At 49.2% G+C, this 14711-nt stretch overlaps 1 protein-coding gene across 2 annotated transcripts in view; it reads left to right on the forward strand.

The window, feature by feature from the left end:
* DRC11 (dynein regulatory complex subunit 11) overlaps window positions 1–14711 on the forward strand; it is a 172472-nt gene that overhangs the window by 80562 nt on the left and 77199 nt on the right. For both annotated transcript variants that reach the window (XM_082630649.1, XM_082630650.1), the window contains 2 exons: window positions 7406–7481; window positions 14540–14646. In XM_082630649.1, coding sequence (XP_082486775.1) covers window positions 7406–7481; window positions 14540–14646 — 183 coding nt within the window. The remainder of the gene's footprint in view (window positions 1–7405; window positions 7482–14539; window positions 14647–14711) is intronic.

Consider the following 14711-nt stretch of genomic DNA (forward strand, 5'->3'; position numbering starts at 1 on the left):
CCATGACACGTGCTCACGCGAATACTAAGGAGTCTTCTGTAAGTTTCCTCCAGCCATAAAATGACTTGACTTGGTGCTCACTTCTTCTGGAAAGATCCTTGGACCTATCCGTATGCAGCACGATTAGCTTGAAAAGCTATTGTTTGTCTGCAGTGCCACCCAGCCGTTCTGACCACAGTGCCCCTTGGCCCAAGGAGGTGCTCCACATTGAACCATGGAGCCAACCACGTTCTTACATAATTTTAGAGTATTTCAAACCAAATGTTGCACTACTTCACACAGATGGAAAAGTGAGTGTCGTGGGTTTCCAGAGGCTGCTATCAGGAATAAGGATTTCATTATGGAAATATAAATATGGAGCATCTTCTGTGTCCACTGAAGTGCAGTAAGAGAGGGGATATAAGGACGTGAGGCTTCTGGGCTGTAGAGGCAGGAGCTCTTAACCCAGGGAACAAGGACCCTATGGATACACACCCTGAAATTGTACGGAATTACGTGAGATGCATTCTCCTGGGAAGAAAGTGTATGGGTTTTCTTTGTGTTTTCAAAGGATTCTTCCCTCTAAAAAGCTCAAAAACCACTGCATACGGAAAGGACATATTGGGTTGTATAAGGGAAGGGCCAAGAGAAGCACTGCAGACTCAGAAGAGAGTGAGACTCTATAAGCATTGGAAAAGGTGGAAGCTTCCTGGAGGGGGTGGCATCTCAGGAGAGCTCCAGGAGTCTACGCACGTCTCCTCATCTCAGGGGAACAAAATCTCCTGGCCGATGCCCCACCTCCTGTCCTGCACGTTCAGTCTCTTCTTCCCGCAGCAGCCAGAGTGACCGGACTCCAATGTAACTCTGATCGGCACTCCTAACAGCGCTTGAAACTCAGGAGCTGTGCAGTATTTACTTCTGAAGGAATGAGGAAGTACTCGGGTGAGGACCCTAGGGTGGAAGTGGCGGGTGGAAGAACATGGAAAAGATGCAGGAGATATCGCAAAGGATGACCAGCCTGGTGGACTGGGTGTTGGCGGAGGAGAAGGAGGCCAGGAGTTGAGGTGGCTTCCAAGCGTCTTGAGCAACAGGAACTGGCTTCAGAACCTTGATGGTGGGACATCCAGGTAGATGTCCGACAATCAGCTGGAGGTTCAGCATGAACTCAGGTGGGGTCAAGACATGATGTAGATGCAGGAGTTGCCCCTGTGCAGGAAGCCCTGTGAAGGCGGGAGGATGGATGGGTTTTAGGAAAATCAGTGTGTGTGTTTGTTGGAGCATCTGGATTATATCCATCTATGAGGGCAGGGGGAAGAGGTGAAACCAACCAGGATGATGGAAACAGCCTGGTGGCAGGGAAAATTCAGCACAATGACACTCCTATTTAATTTTCCACCTGGGTGAATTTCTAGAAGGAGGAAAGGAACGTTTTCCTTCTGTTCCCCTCAGTCCGTTCACCATGAGAAGTGAAAACTAAGAATACGCTGGAGGCAGAGTCAGGAGGTTCTTCAAAGAGAAGGGACCCCTGGTGTCAAGTGCCACAGAAAAGTCAAGGAGGACGCTTGAGACAGAAAGTGTGGTGACGAGCACATCACTGGGACTGTTTCAGGAAAGCGGAGCAGGGGCAGGAGGTGCAGAAGGCAGGTGACACAGGCAGGCAGGGGACTCTGGCTGAGACATGTGGGCAGCTGGTGGATGTACCTCCTTCAAGAAGTTGCAAAATGATGACTTAAGTCAAGAGAGGACTTTAAGATGGGGCTTCCCTGGTGGCGCAGTGGTTGAGAGTCCGCCTGCCGATGCAGGGGACGCGGGTTCGTGCCCCGGTCTGGGAAGACCCCACATGCCGCGGAGCGGCTGGGCCCATGAGCCACGGCCGCTGAGCCTGCGCGTCCAGAGCCTGTGCTCCGCAACGGGAGAGGCCACAACAGTGAGAGGCCCGCGTACCGAAAAAAAAAAAAAGATGGGGAAGAACTGTAAATGTACTGGGACAAAGGGAAAAGAGCCCGTGGCCTGGGAGAGCTTAAAATTGTCAGGAGGTGATGCCGAATAGAGTCAGACAAGGTTTCTCTGCAGCAAAGAGCAGCCGAGGAGAAGCCGGGAGAAGCACAGTCATTTGAAGAAGTGAGAAAAGTGTGGAGAAGGGGAGACCATTGTATTCAAATGGCCTCTGTTTTCTCAGTATAACAGGAAGCAAGTTTGAAACTGGTGTGACACTGCTCAGCTAAGAAGGACACAGCGGGGTACATGCAAAGACGACAGGCAGGGGGAGAACCCACTCACACGGGGACCGTCTCGGGCTTCAGTTGCTACCGCTGTCCCACCCCACCAGCTGGGTGTAGCCCAGACCAGAACCACACTGATTCAGGTGGACTGTGTTCTCTGGACCCTGATTTCCCAAACTGTGACTTTCTGGAAAGGTCATAGAGATTTCCTTCCAGGAGAAGTAAGCACTAAAGACTAGAGGATCCCGAGGTTCCTTTGCTGGCCTGGCCCTACCCTGCAAAGGCTCATCTAATTAGCATATCAAGCAATATATAACGTCACTCAAGCAGTACGTGTTCAATGGAGAGGGGAAAAGAATCATTGATTAGCAGGAAGAGAAAAATAAATAGAAGTTGCCCTTTTGCACCCATGACCCAAAGTTAATGATCATTAACGTGTTGGTGTATATACCCTTCCAGAAATTTCTTTATGCATATATATATATATATATATATATATATATATATATATATATATAGTTTCTTAAGATACATTATTTCTAGTAACTGTTAATTGTCACGTCCTGTGGAGACGTGAAGTCAGGATAAAGGTAAGGATTTTAAGCAGGAGCATGTCAGTTAAGCTGTGAGAAGGCTGAGTGTTAGCTTGAGCTAAGTCTTCTTAAAGGGCAAGGGGGTCAGCCAGGTGGACAGAGATAAGAGTGGCTCCCCCAGCAAAGGGGGCCTGTGAGGACTACAGAGGTGGGTGCAGAGCCTGGATGGTGGTGAGTGGGCTGGGGAAGGAGACAAGCTGGCGGTCTGGATGGCCCAAGGGAGAAAGTAGTATATTCCACAGTAATAGCCAGGAAGCTCCTTCTGACAAAAATTAAACCTAGATATCCTCAGAGAAAATTGGGACAGATGTATTGAGGACACAGCTGTACATTTTTAGACTTCAAATTGTAGGTTTTGTCAGATCTGCCATACATCTGTCATGTGGGAAGGCCAAAAAGGTTGAGTAACTGATTCTCCAGTCTCAAAGGAATGTGAGAGCAGAAAAGGCAAATGACATTCTAAATGCAAGCTTGAAAACAGCCATGAGAGGATGAGGTATTTTTACACGTCAAATTTCATGAGATATCACATTATTTTCATACATGTTTATTTTAAAAGGCAGTTTTGAACGATGATAGCTTCTGGGCTGATTTTTTCACTTCTGGATCTAAAAGCAGATTATAATTTCACTCTCAGCTCAGTGGGAAGTAATCAGCCTCTTCCCAGTCACAGCAGCCTCACTTCTACCCCAGGACAGAGACCCTAAGGGAACCATCAGATAATCTGAAAGCCACAAGTGATCAGTCTGACATTTGGACTTGTATGTTAATAGGTATATGCTGAAACACATACCCCCATTTAAAAAACGGAACAAGGGGCTTCCCTGGTGGCACAGTGGTTGAGAGTCCGCCTGCCGATGCAGGGGACACGGGTTCGTGCCCCGGTCCGGGAGGATCCCACATGCCGCAGAGCGGCTGGGCCCGTGAGCCATGGCCGCTGAGCCTGCGCGTCCGGAGCCTGTGCTCCGCAACGGGAGAGGCCACAACAGTGAGAGGCCCGCGTACCGCAAAAAAAAAAAAAAAGAAAAGAAAAATGAAAGGTTCATTGGATAAAGGTGACAGTGATGCAGCTGATTATTTCCTTGGATTTTTAAAATCTTTATCGCATTGTTGCAATGGTGTCTTTTGTACAGTTAATAAGCATTTTTGCAAAGCGTGCAGCGTAGCTGTGCATTAGCTCACAGGAGGAGCTGGGGTGGGCCAGCCCCGCTCTGGACGTCCCTGGCTGGCATCTGCACACAGCAGACCCTCAGTGGTACTTGTAACATTTCTGAGTGAATGGAACGGCTGGACATGTCTAAGACGCTGTCTCTTATTGGGACTCACTGGGCCTACTGGTGGCACCACCGACGCACTCAGGTCGGCAGACGGTGGGATGGAGCCAGGGCGCGTGGAGGGCTCAGGACCTGGCGGGCGTGGGCTGGAGCTGGGAGCCGCAGGACCCAGGCCCACCGGGGCCAGCTCCTCTGTCCACCCCCTTCTCTAAAGAAGGCCGTATGGTGGCTGGGACCACCTGCAGGCAGAGTCCCCTGCCTGCCTGTCATCTGCCTTCTGGCAGCAAGTTCTCACCTTGCTGCCAGCTGGCTGGTCCACCTGTGTGTTCCCCCACCAGTGCAGGGGGAGCCAATGTGGCTGCCCAGTCCAGCTCCTCCGGGTCAGGCTGCTCCAGGAGAGGCGCGTCTCTCTGGTTAGACACTCTCCAGCCACTCGGCTGAGCTGGGAGTTGTGCCCGAGAAGCTTCCATGAGAAAGGGATGTTGGTCAAGGCAGGCACCGTTGACAGGTGCAACTGTACTTGTATGACCCCTTCGCAGTGAAAGATTCAGAAAAAAAAAAAAAGTGACTTTGGAGTTGAGAGGGTAAAACCTCCTCATGGAATTTCTCTCTCCCAATAATTGTCAAGATGAGCAAGATATTAAGTGTTTAAAGCAGCAACCAAAGGAAAGGATATGTCCAATAAACTGTTGATGAAAGGAAGAAATATCTCTGAAAAGGAAAGCAGACGTGTTCCATCGTGCTTTCTCTCTGGTTAAAAGGTGTCTCCTGTGATAGCCAGTTATGTCATTACCACGTGGAATGTCATGGGAACCACTAACGTCCACTGTCATTCTGTGCAATCAGGATCAGATGTTCCCAAAACTGGTCTTACAGTGTTTTACTCCCCTTGAGAACTTGATATTTATTATAGAAATAAAGTTGTACAAATAGACCTATAAATCTTATTTTTACTTACATGCATTAAATGCCTAGAGAACAGGCCTGATGCTGGTTCCATATAGGGTACAAAACATCAGCAAGACGGAATCCTCCTCCATGGGGGCCCACAGCCCAAGAGAGCAGCTAAGACAGGCACACAAATAGCCAATAATATGCACAGAGAAACAGGCTCCAGGAAGGATAAGCAGATCCTACTGAGCGAGGGGAGAGTCTTTTTGACCGGGGAGAACCCACGATGGCTTCACAGAGGAGGGGATATTTGCCTCAGACCTAAGAAGAATTTTCCACAGAAGAAGATGGGAAAATGAATTCTGGTCAGAGACAGGTGGGCACCCTGACGCCCTCCGGCCTGTGCCCATGCTCCAGCCAGAGTCATGACCCGACAAGCAGATCCATTCATGCCAGGCTCCTGCGGGGACCCCCAGGTGGCTGCCCTGCTCTCAGACCAAGTTCACACTCTCTGAGGAACACGGCTCATGGGCCTTCCAAAGTCCGTCCCCTCTCTGTGTCTCTGTCTCTATCTCTCTGTCTGTCTGCTGGCCCTGTTCCGTACGCCCCTGCCCTACTAACTTCCATTTACCAAAGGCAATGCGGCCTTCCAGCTCAGTCTCCCACGAACTGGTCCCTCTGCTGAAAGCGCTTCCACGGTGCTCCCTCTCTGGAGCAGCACTCCTCCCCTCGCTTTCCCCTCCCCACCTCCTCCACCTCTACCCATGAAGGCACACACTCACCACCTATAGGGGCTCCCAGAGGCCAAATACAGGACGATCTGAGTATCCAAAACCAAAAGAGCAACAGCACGTCCGTCAGCAATGCACTGACTAAAAAATACAAAAGATCCGTGAACGCTTAGTGATACCTGGAGAGAGAGAGGCGGGGAGAGAGATAAGTAATATCTCTGAGAGTATTAATTAGCTATTTTAGATGCCCCCTTCTGTCCGTGAATCATCTGTTTCATCCAAGGACATGCCTTTTTCCAACACTGGTCTTCTCCATGCTTCTCGGGCTGATTCTTCTCGAATAACTGGGTGTCGTGGGCTGTGGGAGTGAGTGGGGCTCCTTCCCCCGTGAGCTTTGATTTCCTGTGGGTGCTGGAAGGTGGGTCAGTTGCTCCATAGGTGTGGAGCCCCCAGGAGTTCTGGGTTCAGGTTCTCCCCCCGGTTCTGCAAGGCGGGTGGCCTCTCGAGGAGGCTGTGTTCGCCCCTGCGTGTTTCCTGAGCTGTGGTTCAGGCAGGTCTCCCATGTCACCCCAACCCCGCAGGACTCAGAGTCCTCCCGCCACCCTGACTTCCTGCTGGGGGCTCCCATCGCTCTCGTGAGCTCGTTTCACGTGTCTTCCCGACTGCCATGTGGAGTAGGGGAGGAGAGGTAGGCGGGGATCCGGTACACGGGCGCTGCTGAACCACGGCCCGTGGCGCATGGGGTCCCAGAAACAAGGGCACGTCCTGAGCCCAGAGTCACCAGAGATGCTCACCATCTAATTGCCACTCCTCCTTCAAGCTGCACAGAGAGCGCTTTGATTGCTTTGGGAAACTCCTCATGGACACATCGTGTAGACCAGCATCCTTCCTTTTGCCCTTTGTGGGGTGACCATAACCAGGATTTTGGTCATCGGGCACCTGACTCTTAATACAGTACAGACATTATTGCCCAGAAACGTCAGATGGGGCTTGTGAGGTATGGCTGTTCACGACACGAAACAGCCCTGGTGGTATAGGGCGAAGGGGACTTCTGCTGGGGGTCGAGGCAGACCCTCCAGCTGCAGTGGCCGGTGTCCCTGCAGCTCCAATCTGTCTGCACAGAGGCAGCCGGGACCAAGGGTGGCGTGGCCGGGCTCTCTCTGCAGCGGGGGCCCGGGGCAGGGAGGCTGGCAGGACCTCCAGCTCAGGCTGGGGGCTCAGGACTGGCTTCCTGGCCCAGGGAGGGGACAGGCAAACCAAGAAAGGAGCAGCCCGGGTGCTCCTACAAACCACCACCTGACAAGTAGCGGAGCAGAACGCAGATGGAGAGCGGCAGCAAACCTGGGTCACGGGAACGTGGCGAAGGAGGTGGCGGGACTTGGGTGGGCGTCGGCTTTCAGAGCAAGAAAGGAGCAGAACATCAGAGGACGGGACCGGCCTCGGGGTGGGGGGGCCCCGGGGGGCCTGAAGGCAGAGCCACGTCTCCAGACCATGCCTGCCCTGGTCGGTGGGCACAGCACTCCCTGTTCAGACTGGTCAGCAGGGAAACTGCCCAGGTGGGCAGACGAGGGGCTGGCCCTTCGCCCCACAAACCAGAAAAGAGTCTGCGTGCTTTTCTATAGTCACAGCAACCACGATGTACGTGCCTTTTACTGTCTGATCGCGACAGGTAAACTCCGCCTGTAATTAACAAGTGTACTGTTCTGCTTTCACAGGAAGAAGGTGAGGCCTGGAAAATGTCACCGAGTGTTTTCCTTCCTATGATGGAAGAAGGAAATAACGTATACAAAGGTCAGTTTAGCAGAACAGGCGTGCTGACTGAGGTGTCCCTGTCCACCCAGTGTGGCCTCAGCCTCTGTTGGGCAGAATTTGGTGCCCAGTCATGAGAGGCTGCAGACATGCAATTTCACAGCCAAGACCTTCTGTCCGTCTCTCTTTTAAAATTTCTTTGGGTGGCTTCAAGGCATATAACTGGTAAAAGAGCAAGATGAGAGCGTAATCTAAACCTCTGTTCTGTTTTAAACCCTTGAGACTTCAGCTGAACATTCTTTTGCTAGGAATGAAAGGGAAGAAAGATTTTCCCTGGATTGTTTAAATTAAGAAAATCAATGCCGTATGTACAGTAAAATGTTTTAATCTTATTAGACTAAGACTCGTGCCTGAACACTGACACCTAAATCTTTTCTCCCATGTTCAGCATACTTAGCAGAGTATAATCTGGCTCATTCGGCAAGTGTATGAGTTGGTCTTTGAGATACTCTCACTATACTTTACTGGAGCGGTTATCCGATTCCTGTGGTTCCACTCCACCCTCACGACAAATCCCAGCACAGGATGACCTGCCAAGGTGACCCTGGCCATCAGCGTTATTTGGAAATTCCTGAAAAATGCAATAAGGGCGTGAAGTAGAATATTTCCAAACTCCAGTCACATGCGTGCCTCCTTCCTAATTCTGGTCTTGGGTGGACAGCACCGCTACTATTATTTACTTAATATCTTTTTTTAATTGATGCACGGTTTTTACCCCAATTCACTGAGCCTCATCCTCAGCAACTGTATCAAAAGTCGTTGCGGGTTTGATATGCCGGTTCTATAAAATAAGAATGTCCGTGGACTTGCCCCCAGCCGTCCAGTGGTTAAGACTCCACGCTTCCACTGCAAGGGGAGCGGGTTCAGTCCCTGGTCAGGGAACTAACATCCCGCAGGCTGTGCAGTGTGACAAAAAAAAAAAAAAAAGAATGTCCGTGTACCTCCTGAAATTCTTTCACTTACCACTAGTGGCAAGGGTCCCACTCCACCTGAGATGCTGAACGAAGGCAGAAGCACAGGGATAAGATGACCCCAGCAGGATTTAGCAACTGCTTTAATTGGGGAGGAAGGAGGTCAAAGGGTAAATTAACATTGATTAGGTGCCCGAGACGCAGAAGGCTTTGTGTTTTCGTTCCCATCTTACTTACCTTTATAATAACCAGGAGCGGTAAACATCACTTACCCACGATCAGCAGGTCTGACCTTCTCTCAGGTCTACTGATAGAAGCCCTGCCATCAGTCACGTCTGAGAACATCAACTTTTTCTTTTCCATTATGGTTTATTACAGGATATTGAATATAGTTCCCTGTGCTATATACAGTAGGACCTTGTTGTGTATCCATTCTATATAGTTTGCATCTGCTGACCCCAAACTCCCACTCCAACCCTCCCCCATCCCCGCCACCCCCTTGGCAGCTGCAAGTCTGTTCTGTATGTCTGTGAGTCTGTTTCTCTTTCGAAGATTAGTTCATTTGTGTCATATTTTAGATTCCACACATAAGTGATATCATATGGTATTTGTCTTTCTGACTTACTTCACTCAGTATGATAATCTCTAGGTCCATCCATGTAGCTGCAAATGGCATCATTGCATTCTTTTTTATGGCTGAGTAGTATTCCATTGTATATATGTACCACATCTTCTTTATCCGTTGCTCTGTCGAGGGATATTTAATTTGTTTCCATGTCTTGGCTATTGTAAATAGTGCTGCAATGAACACTGGGGTGCAAGTATCTTTTCAAATTACAGTTTTGTCCAGATATATGCCCAGGAGTGGGATTGCAGGATCATATGGCAACTCTGTTTTTTAGTTTTCTGAGGAACCTCCATGCTGTTCTCCATAGTGGCTGCACCAACTTACATTCCCACCAAGATAACACCAACTCTTTAACAAACAATGGTGCCAAGCAATCACTATCAAAGCATCCATTCACTTACATATTCACTCAACAAACATTGATTGACTCCAGTGTGCAGGTGCAATGCTAGCCTGGAGCTACAAAGCTGGCACATGCCATCAGCAGGCTCACAACACACCAGGTGCTGTGGCGGTAGATGGGTGGGGACAGTGGCACAAGTTGGATGGCTTGTTAGGCTGGCCTCAGCCGCCTCCGAGAGACCCAGCTAGGAATCACAGTAAGTCACAGGCCTGGCTGTGGTGCCCCCGGAGCTCAGGGCTGGGTCCCAGACAATAGCTGCCATTTGTGAAGACACCACTTCACATGACTTCATGTATTGGTCTGTAAGCACTGTCTTTTGTTTCGTATTCTGCATATCTATCACCATCCTTTGAGATAATTTTCCAGGCCTTCGAACGCGTTAGGTAATTGACCAGCTCATCTTCTTCTGAACACCTCCCTTCTGGGGCCCTGCCAGCTGTCCTCCTTGGGGCTTCCTTTGCCTTCCCTGACTGTCACCCCTTCATTTTCCTGTTAATCCCTCATTTTGGTGGAGCCTGTCCCACTGGGTGTCCAGAGAGGGGCTGCCGGTGGGGAGTCTTAGGTGCCAGGTACATCTCAATGCACTCACACTCGGGATTTGGAAGGCCTGGCTCCCTTGGCCTCTGATGTAACTGCATATGGAGAAAGAAAGAAAAGTGGGGAAGAGAAAAATTCTCACCTACCTTAACAAGGAGTCAGGAGCCCCTGTCTAAAATTGATGCATCAAGAAGCAGCAGTATATGCGTATTATCTAGACATTGGGAGAGGAACAGACAACCAAAAGAGCCCACGTGAAGCTAGACCACTTCACGCCCCCCTCCCCTGGGCCCTGTGCTCTTCCTCCCACAGGCTGCTCACACGCCCACCTCAGGGCTGTCGTGCTTTCTGTTCCCCTCGCCTGGAATGCTTTTCCCTTCAGGCCTTCTCCTGCCTCACCTGTGCCCGCCCCTGACCCCACTTTACTCACCTCCCTCTGACTTCCGTGTGTGTGTTTGCTGTCTCCCCGCAGGGGGTGTGAGGGGGGCGCCAGGTCCATGAGGGCAGGGCATGAATTTCATAATTTACAAATAGATCAGATTTATGAATAAATCTGAATCTAGTCAATGCATTTTTGAATGAATGAATGTGGGAATAAATGCCACTGGACAGTGTAACTGGAAGGCAGAGTTTTTTTATTATAATCTTTTCAGTACTCTGACTTTAAAATAAGGTGCATGCATTATTTTGATAAAAACAGTAATTAATTTGGGGGACATCTAATGTTCCCATGGGAAGCCTGCAGACCCACCCAGCAAAGCTCTTGAAACGACCCACACCTGGTATGTAATATCTGTTTCCATCAAGACTAAGAAAACACAAGCCACTCGGGAGCAGGAAACATGAAGCATGATTTTCCTAGTTGGCTGTTGGGGCATTTGATGAGTTACTTGTCAGGTCTTCGGTAGCTTACAGAAATTAAATGTTTTCATCTGAGAATTCTTTTCATAAAAATCAAAGGTTTTCTTTCTCAGACGAAACATTAGCATTTTAATCACTGAGATTAAGCTCCCTCCTCGGTCACCCCTCAACGTGCAAAAACTGCCGCAGCTCCCGCTTTCCCAATTCTGGGATAAAAGCTCATTCTCTGCTGTAGGAAAGAGTGGGCAGTTGTTTTCCTTTGAGAGCCATGAACAGCTTCCTGCATTTAGAAATGTCCATGAAACTCTTGAAGGGATTGAGAAGTGCCTTGTACAAAAGTGTCATGGGAAAAAGTTGCAGTGGAAAACTAGGTCCATTTACATGAACTAGAGGTGAAACCGGGAAAGGCTGCTACAAACTGCTTTATCTGTAAAATATAGTTACAGCTCCAGAAATGGGAATGTCACAAGGTGCCACTGCTTTTACAGAAATAATCACATGGTGCTTTCCTTTCTGTTGAATATTCTGTGTTTCTTTCATTATGAAACACATTGCTTCCCAGTCTTAGTAAATCTATCCCGTGAAAAAGCAGTGTAGCTTCCTTTAAATAACAAAGCAGTTTTGCTCTAAAAGATCTTAATGAAACAGGTGGGTTTTGCTGTGGGAGATTTAGTCATCATACAAGGGGGAAATCTGCTAGAAAAGAATTGTTATTAGTGAATAGCACGTTTTAACACAGTTATAGTATTTTCAAGGGGGAAAACTTACAATTTTAAACCCATAAAAAAGAAGCATTATATTATTCCTGCATTTCAAAGTTTTCCACAGTCTAAGCTTATGTAAATTTCAGAAAACGTACAGAGAAGGAGCAGTGGCCTTCAAGCCCGTGAGCCAGCTTCGCCTTTGTGTACTCACACCTTACAAGCTCACTAATCCCCTTTCTCGGGGGGGGGGGGGGTGGACAGGCATTCAGGCCAGAGCAGAAACTGAGGCCACCCTCAGACAGGCATACAGGAGGCACACCCCCAAACCTCTCCTGCCGTATCATCCCGTCCCATCGTCTGAGCCCTAGCGGCTGGGCCACCTCTCACATGGCCACCCTGCTTGGGAAGGACATGTGGGTGAATCAATTCTATGAAAATTTTACCCCTTCTGTGATGTGTTTCTTGTCGATTTCTTATAAATCCACACTAGCCACCCTAGAAAAGCTTTGGGTACTTTCATCATCCTCATTTTCAAAAATCTGCCCCTGAAACTTTGCATCACCCGTAGGTTTCTCCTTGCTATCTTCCTGGCACAGACTGTGACCAGCCAAGGACTGGCCCCATCCAGGCCGCATTGCCCTTGGTTTGCTAGTGGGAGGCCGGTGAGCCTAAGAGCCCTCGCCGGGCCTGGAATCCAGACAGGCCGACCCCTCTGCCCAGCTAACTGTCCAGGAAGTGAGCCAGGCCTGACCCGTGTGTGGCCATCACCTTGTGGTGCCCCTTCTCGCTTCCAGAAATCTCCATGCCAGCCTCTGGGAGCAGCATCAGGGGCTCCAGCCTGTGGCTTGTGGACCCGACCCACACTTTTGGAAAACTGGAGCTGCACATCCACATCCCGTCTTGCTCCCCTTGCATCCTGTGTGGTCCTGACTCGGACCCCTCTAAGAGGACATGCCCAGTGGTCCTCAGCGTCCTCACTTCCACTGGCTCTCTGGGCACAAGTGATTTTAGAGTAGCCGCTGTCCTGCCTGGTTCCTCACCCCTCGAGAGGTGGAGATTGTTGACAAGGAAAGGGAAGACCGTGAGACCAGCAGCTGGAAAGTGGTAGCATGGGGGATCCACCTGCCGGGGCTGCCACCTGGCTGGAGCCCTCTGGGCGATGCCCTCGCCCAGTCGCCCGTTCTTGTGCATCTGCCTCTCGTCGCCCTTTTGCTCCATCTCCCCAGGATCTGCAGCCATTCCTGGCTCACACCACGTGCCATCCCTTCTCCTTTCATTTCTCGCTGCTTCTGCTCATCCCCAGCCTCCATGATTTACGTGGAGATTCCACCCTCCTCTCTCATCTGTTTGCCCACTTGACTCTCCGAGAATCTTCTCTGCTGTCCGCCTTCACAGTCCGCCTGTGCGCCCAGACATATGTTTCTGCCTGTGACCGTGACTGTCCTCTATGGCTTGTCCTCTAATGCCACCCTTCTTGGTGAGCTGTGTCGGGGGACACAGTCCTGGCTAGTCTCAGGATCCCGTGCGGTGCTCGTAGGAGAAGCTGTGCTTGAGAAACTTCCATCCCATCGTTCACCGCCTGCCATCCAGGCCCCGCACGACCCCCTTTCTTCCCAAGCCATAGCCATTGTCAGACGGAGGTGGGGAAACCCCTGCCTGGGGCCCCGTGGCCCTCGGTTGCCTTCCCGAGTTGCATGGCATCCGTGCTTCAGGGATGCATTCCCAGCAAAGTGGCCCAGCAGAGTGGTGGTTGCAGGTTTGGTTCCAGAAATTTTCCATCACATTCTGAACACAAATTCAAGGAAGAGATCTCATTTCCCAAACTGGTAAGTCTTTTTCCCCTGGGAGGTCCCCCAATCCCACAGCCAGGATCCAGTAATCTGCACCTCTGTGCAATTTGGAATTCCCCTTCTGAGAAAACAGGTTTATTTCCATTTATTCCAGTGATACAAAACTACCCTTATTTCCTCTGGGGTCACATTTCTCTAACCATCCTCCTAACTGCCAGGCAAAAGGGAAATGTAAAATGTGTATGATTTCAAAAATATCCAAAAAGTGATACAAAAATAGAGCCATTGAATTAGGGGCGAGTAGTGGGTACTTGTGTGTTCAGTGTTGGCTTTTACTAGGAGCCAGGGTAAATTACTGGTGAGTTGAAGTAGCAACAAAATCTCTCCTATTTTAGTGAATCATTTGAATAGTAAAAATAATGTAAAACATATTACAGAAACAGTCACCTATAACTGTATAATCCCACAATTAACATTATTTTTTGCATGGTTTTAATCGTATGGAAGAATACTGTTTGTTTCATACTTTTTTATTGGATCCTTTCACATTAGCAGTTTCCTTCTTTATTTTTTAGATACTATACAGGCACAATCCTTCTGTTTGGGAAGTGGAGAAGGATGTAGAGCAGAAAACTGAGTTTGTGTTATATATCACAAAACTGCATTCCTTAGTGTCAACCACAAAGGAATGGGCACTTGCCATCTACCTCTACAAGGATTAAATCATGAGCCGCTGCGGCTGCTGACTTTCAACACCCCTGAAAGGAGTTCAAGGTGGAGACCATACATGAGGCCCTCTGTGCTCTGGGAGAAACTGGCAGAGCAGGTCTTCAGAATAGTTAGATATTTTCAGGAGCCAATTTTATGAGCCCAATTCTTGTATCTCCTCCTATCTAGAAAAGCACTAAAATCCTTCATGGTGACGACTGCTCCTCGAGACTAGCAGAAACCTTCTGCAAAAAAATATGTGCTCAATTGCATGTACTCCCCCTTCACCAAAATCACATATATGCTAACCTTACCCCCTACCTCTTTAGAGCAGTTTCTCAGAGCTATCTGAGACGCTGTCTCCCGGGCTATAGTCCTCATTTTGCCCCAAATAAAACTTGACTCACAACTCTCATGTTGTACATTTTTTTTAAGTCGACATTAGTCTTCACGCTGAAAAAATTTCATTTTCTTTTTCTTTATCCTTCTGGAGTACAGACCTGTGGCAGAATAAGGATGAATCGTGGAATGTCCCCCAGGGCTATGATCCCGAACTGATCAAAGAGGACAAACGGAAAGAATTGGAGTCGGAGATCAGGCTGCAGGTAAGACTGCTTTTATGCTGTAGTCCCAGTAAGTCATTCACTGCAGTGCTTTGTTACAATTTCCT

Source organism: Mesoplodon mirus (genome assembly GCF_964341445.2).
Source record: "Mesoplodon mirus genome assembly, chromosome: 8".
NCBI classification, from domain to species: domain Eukaryota; kingdom Metazoa; phylum Chordata; class Mammalia; order Artiodactyla; family Ziphiidae; genus Mesoplodon; species Mesoplodon mirus.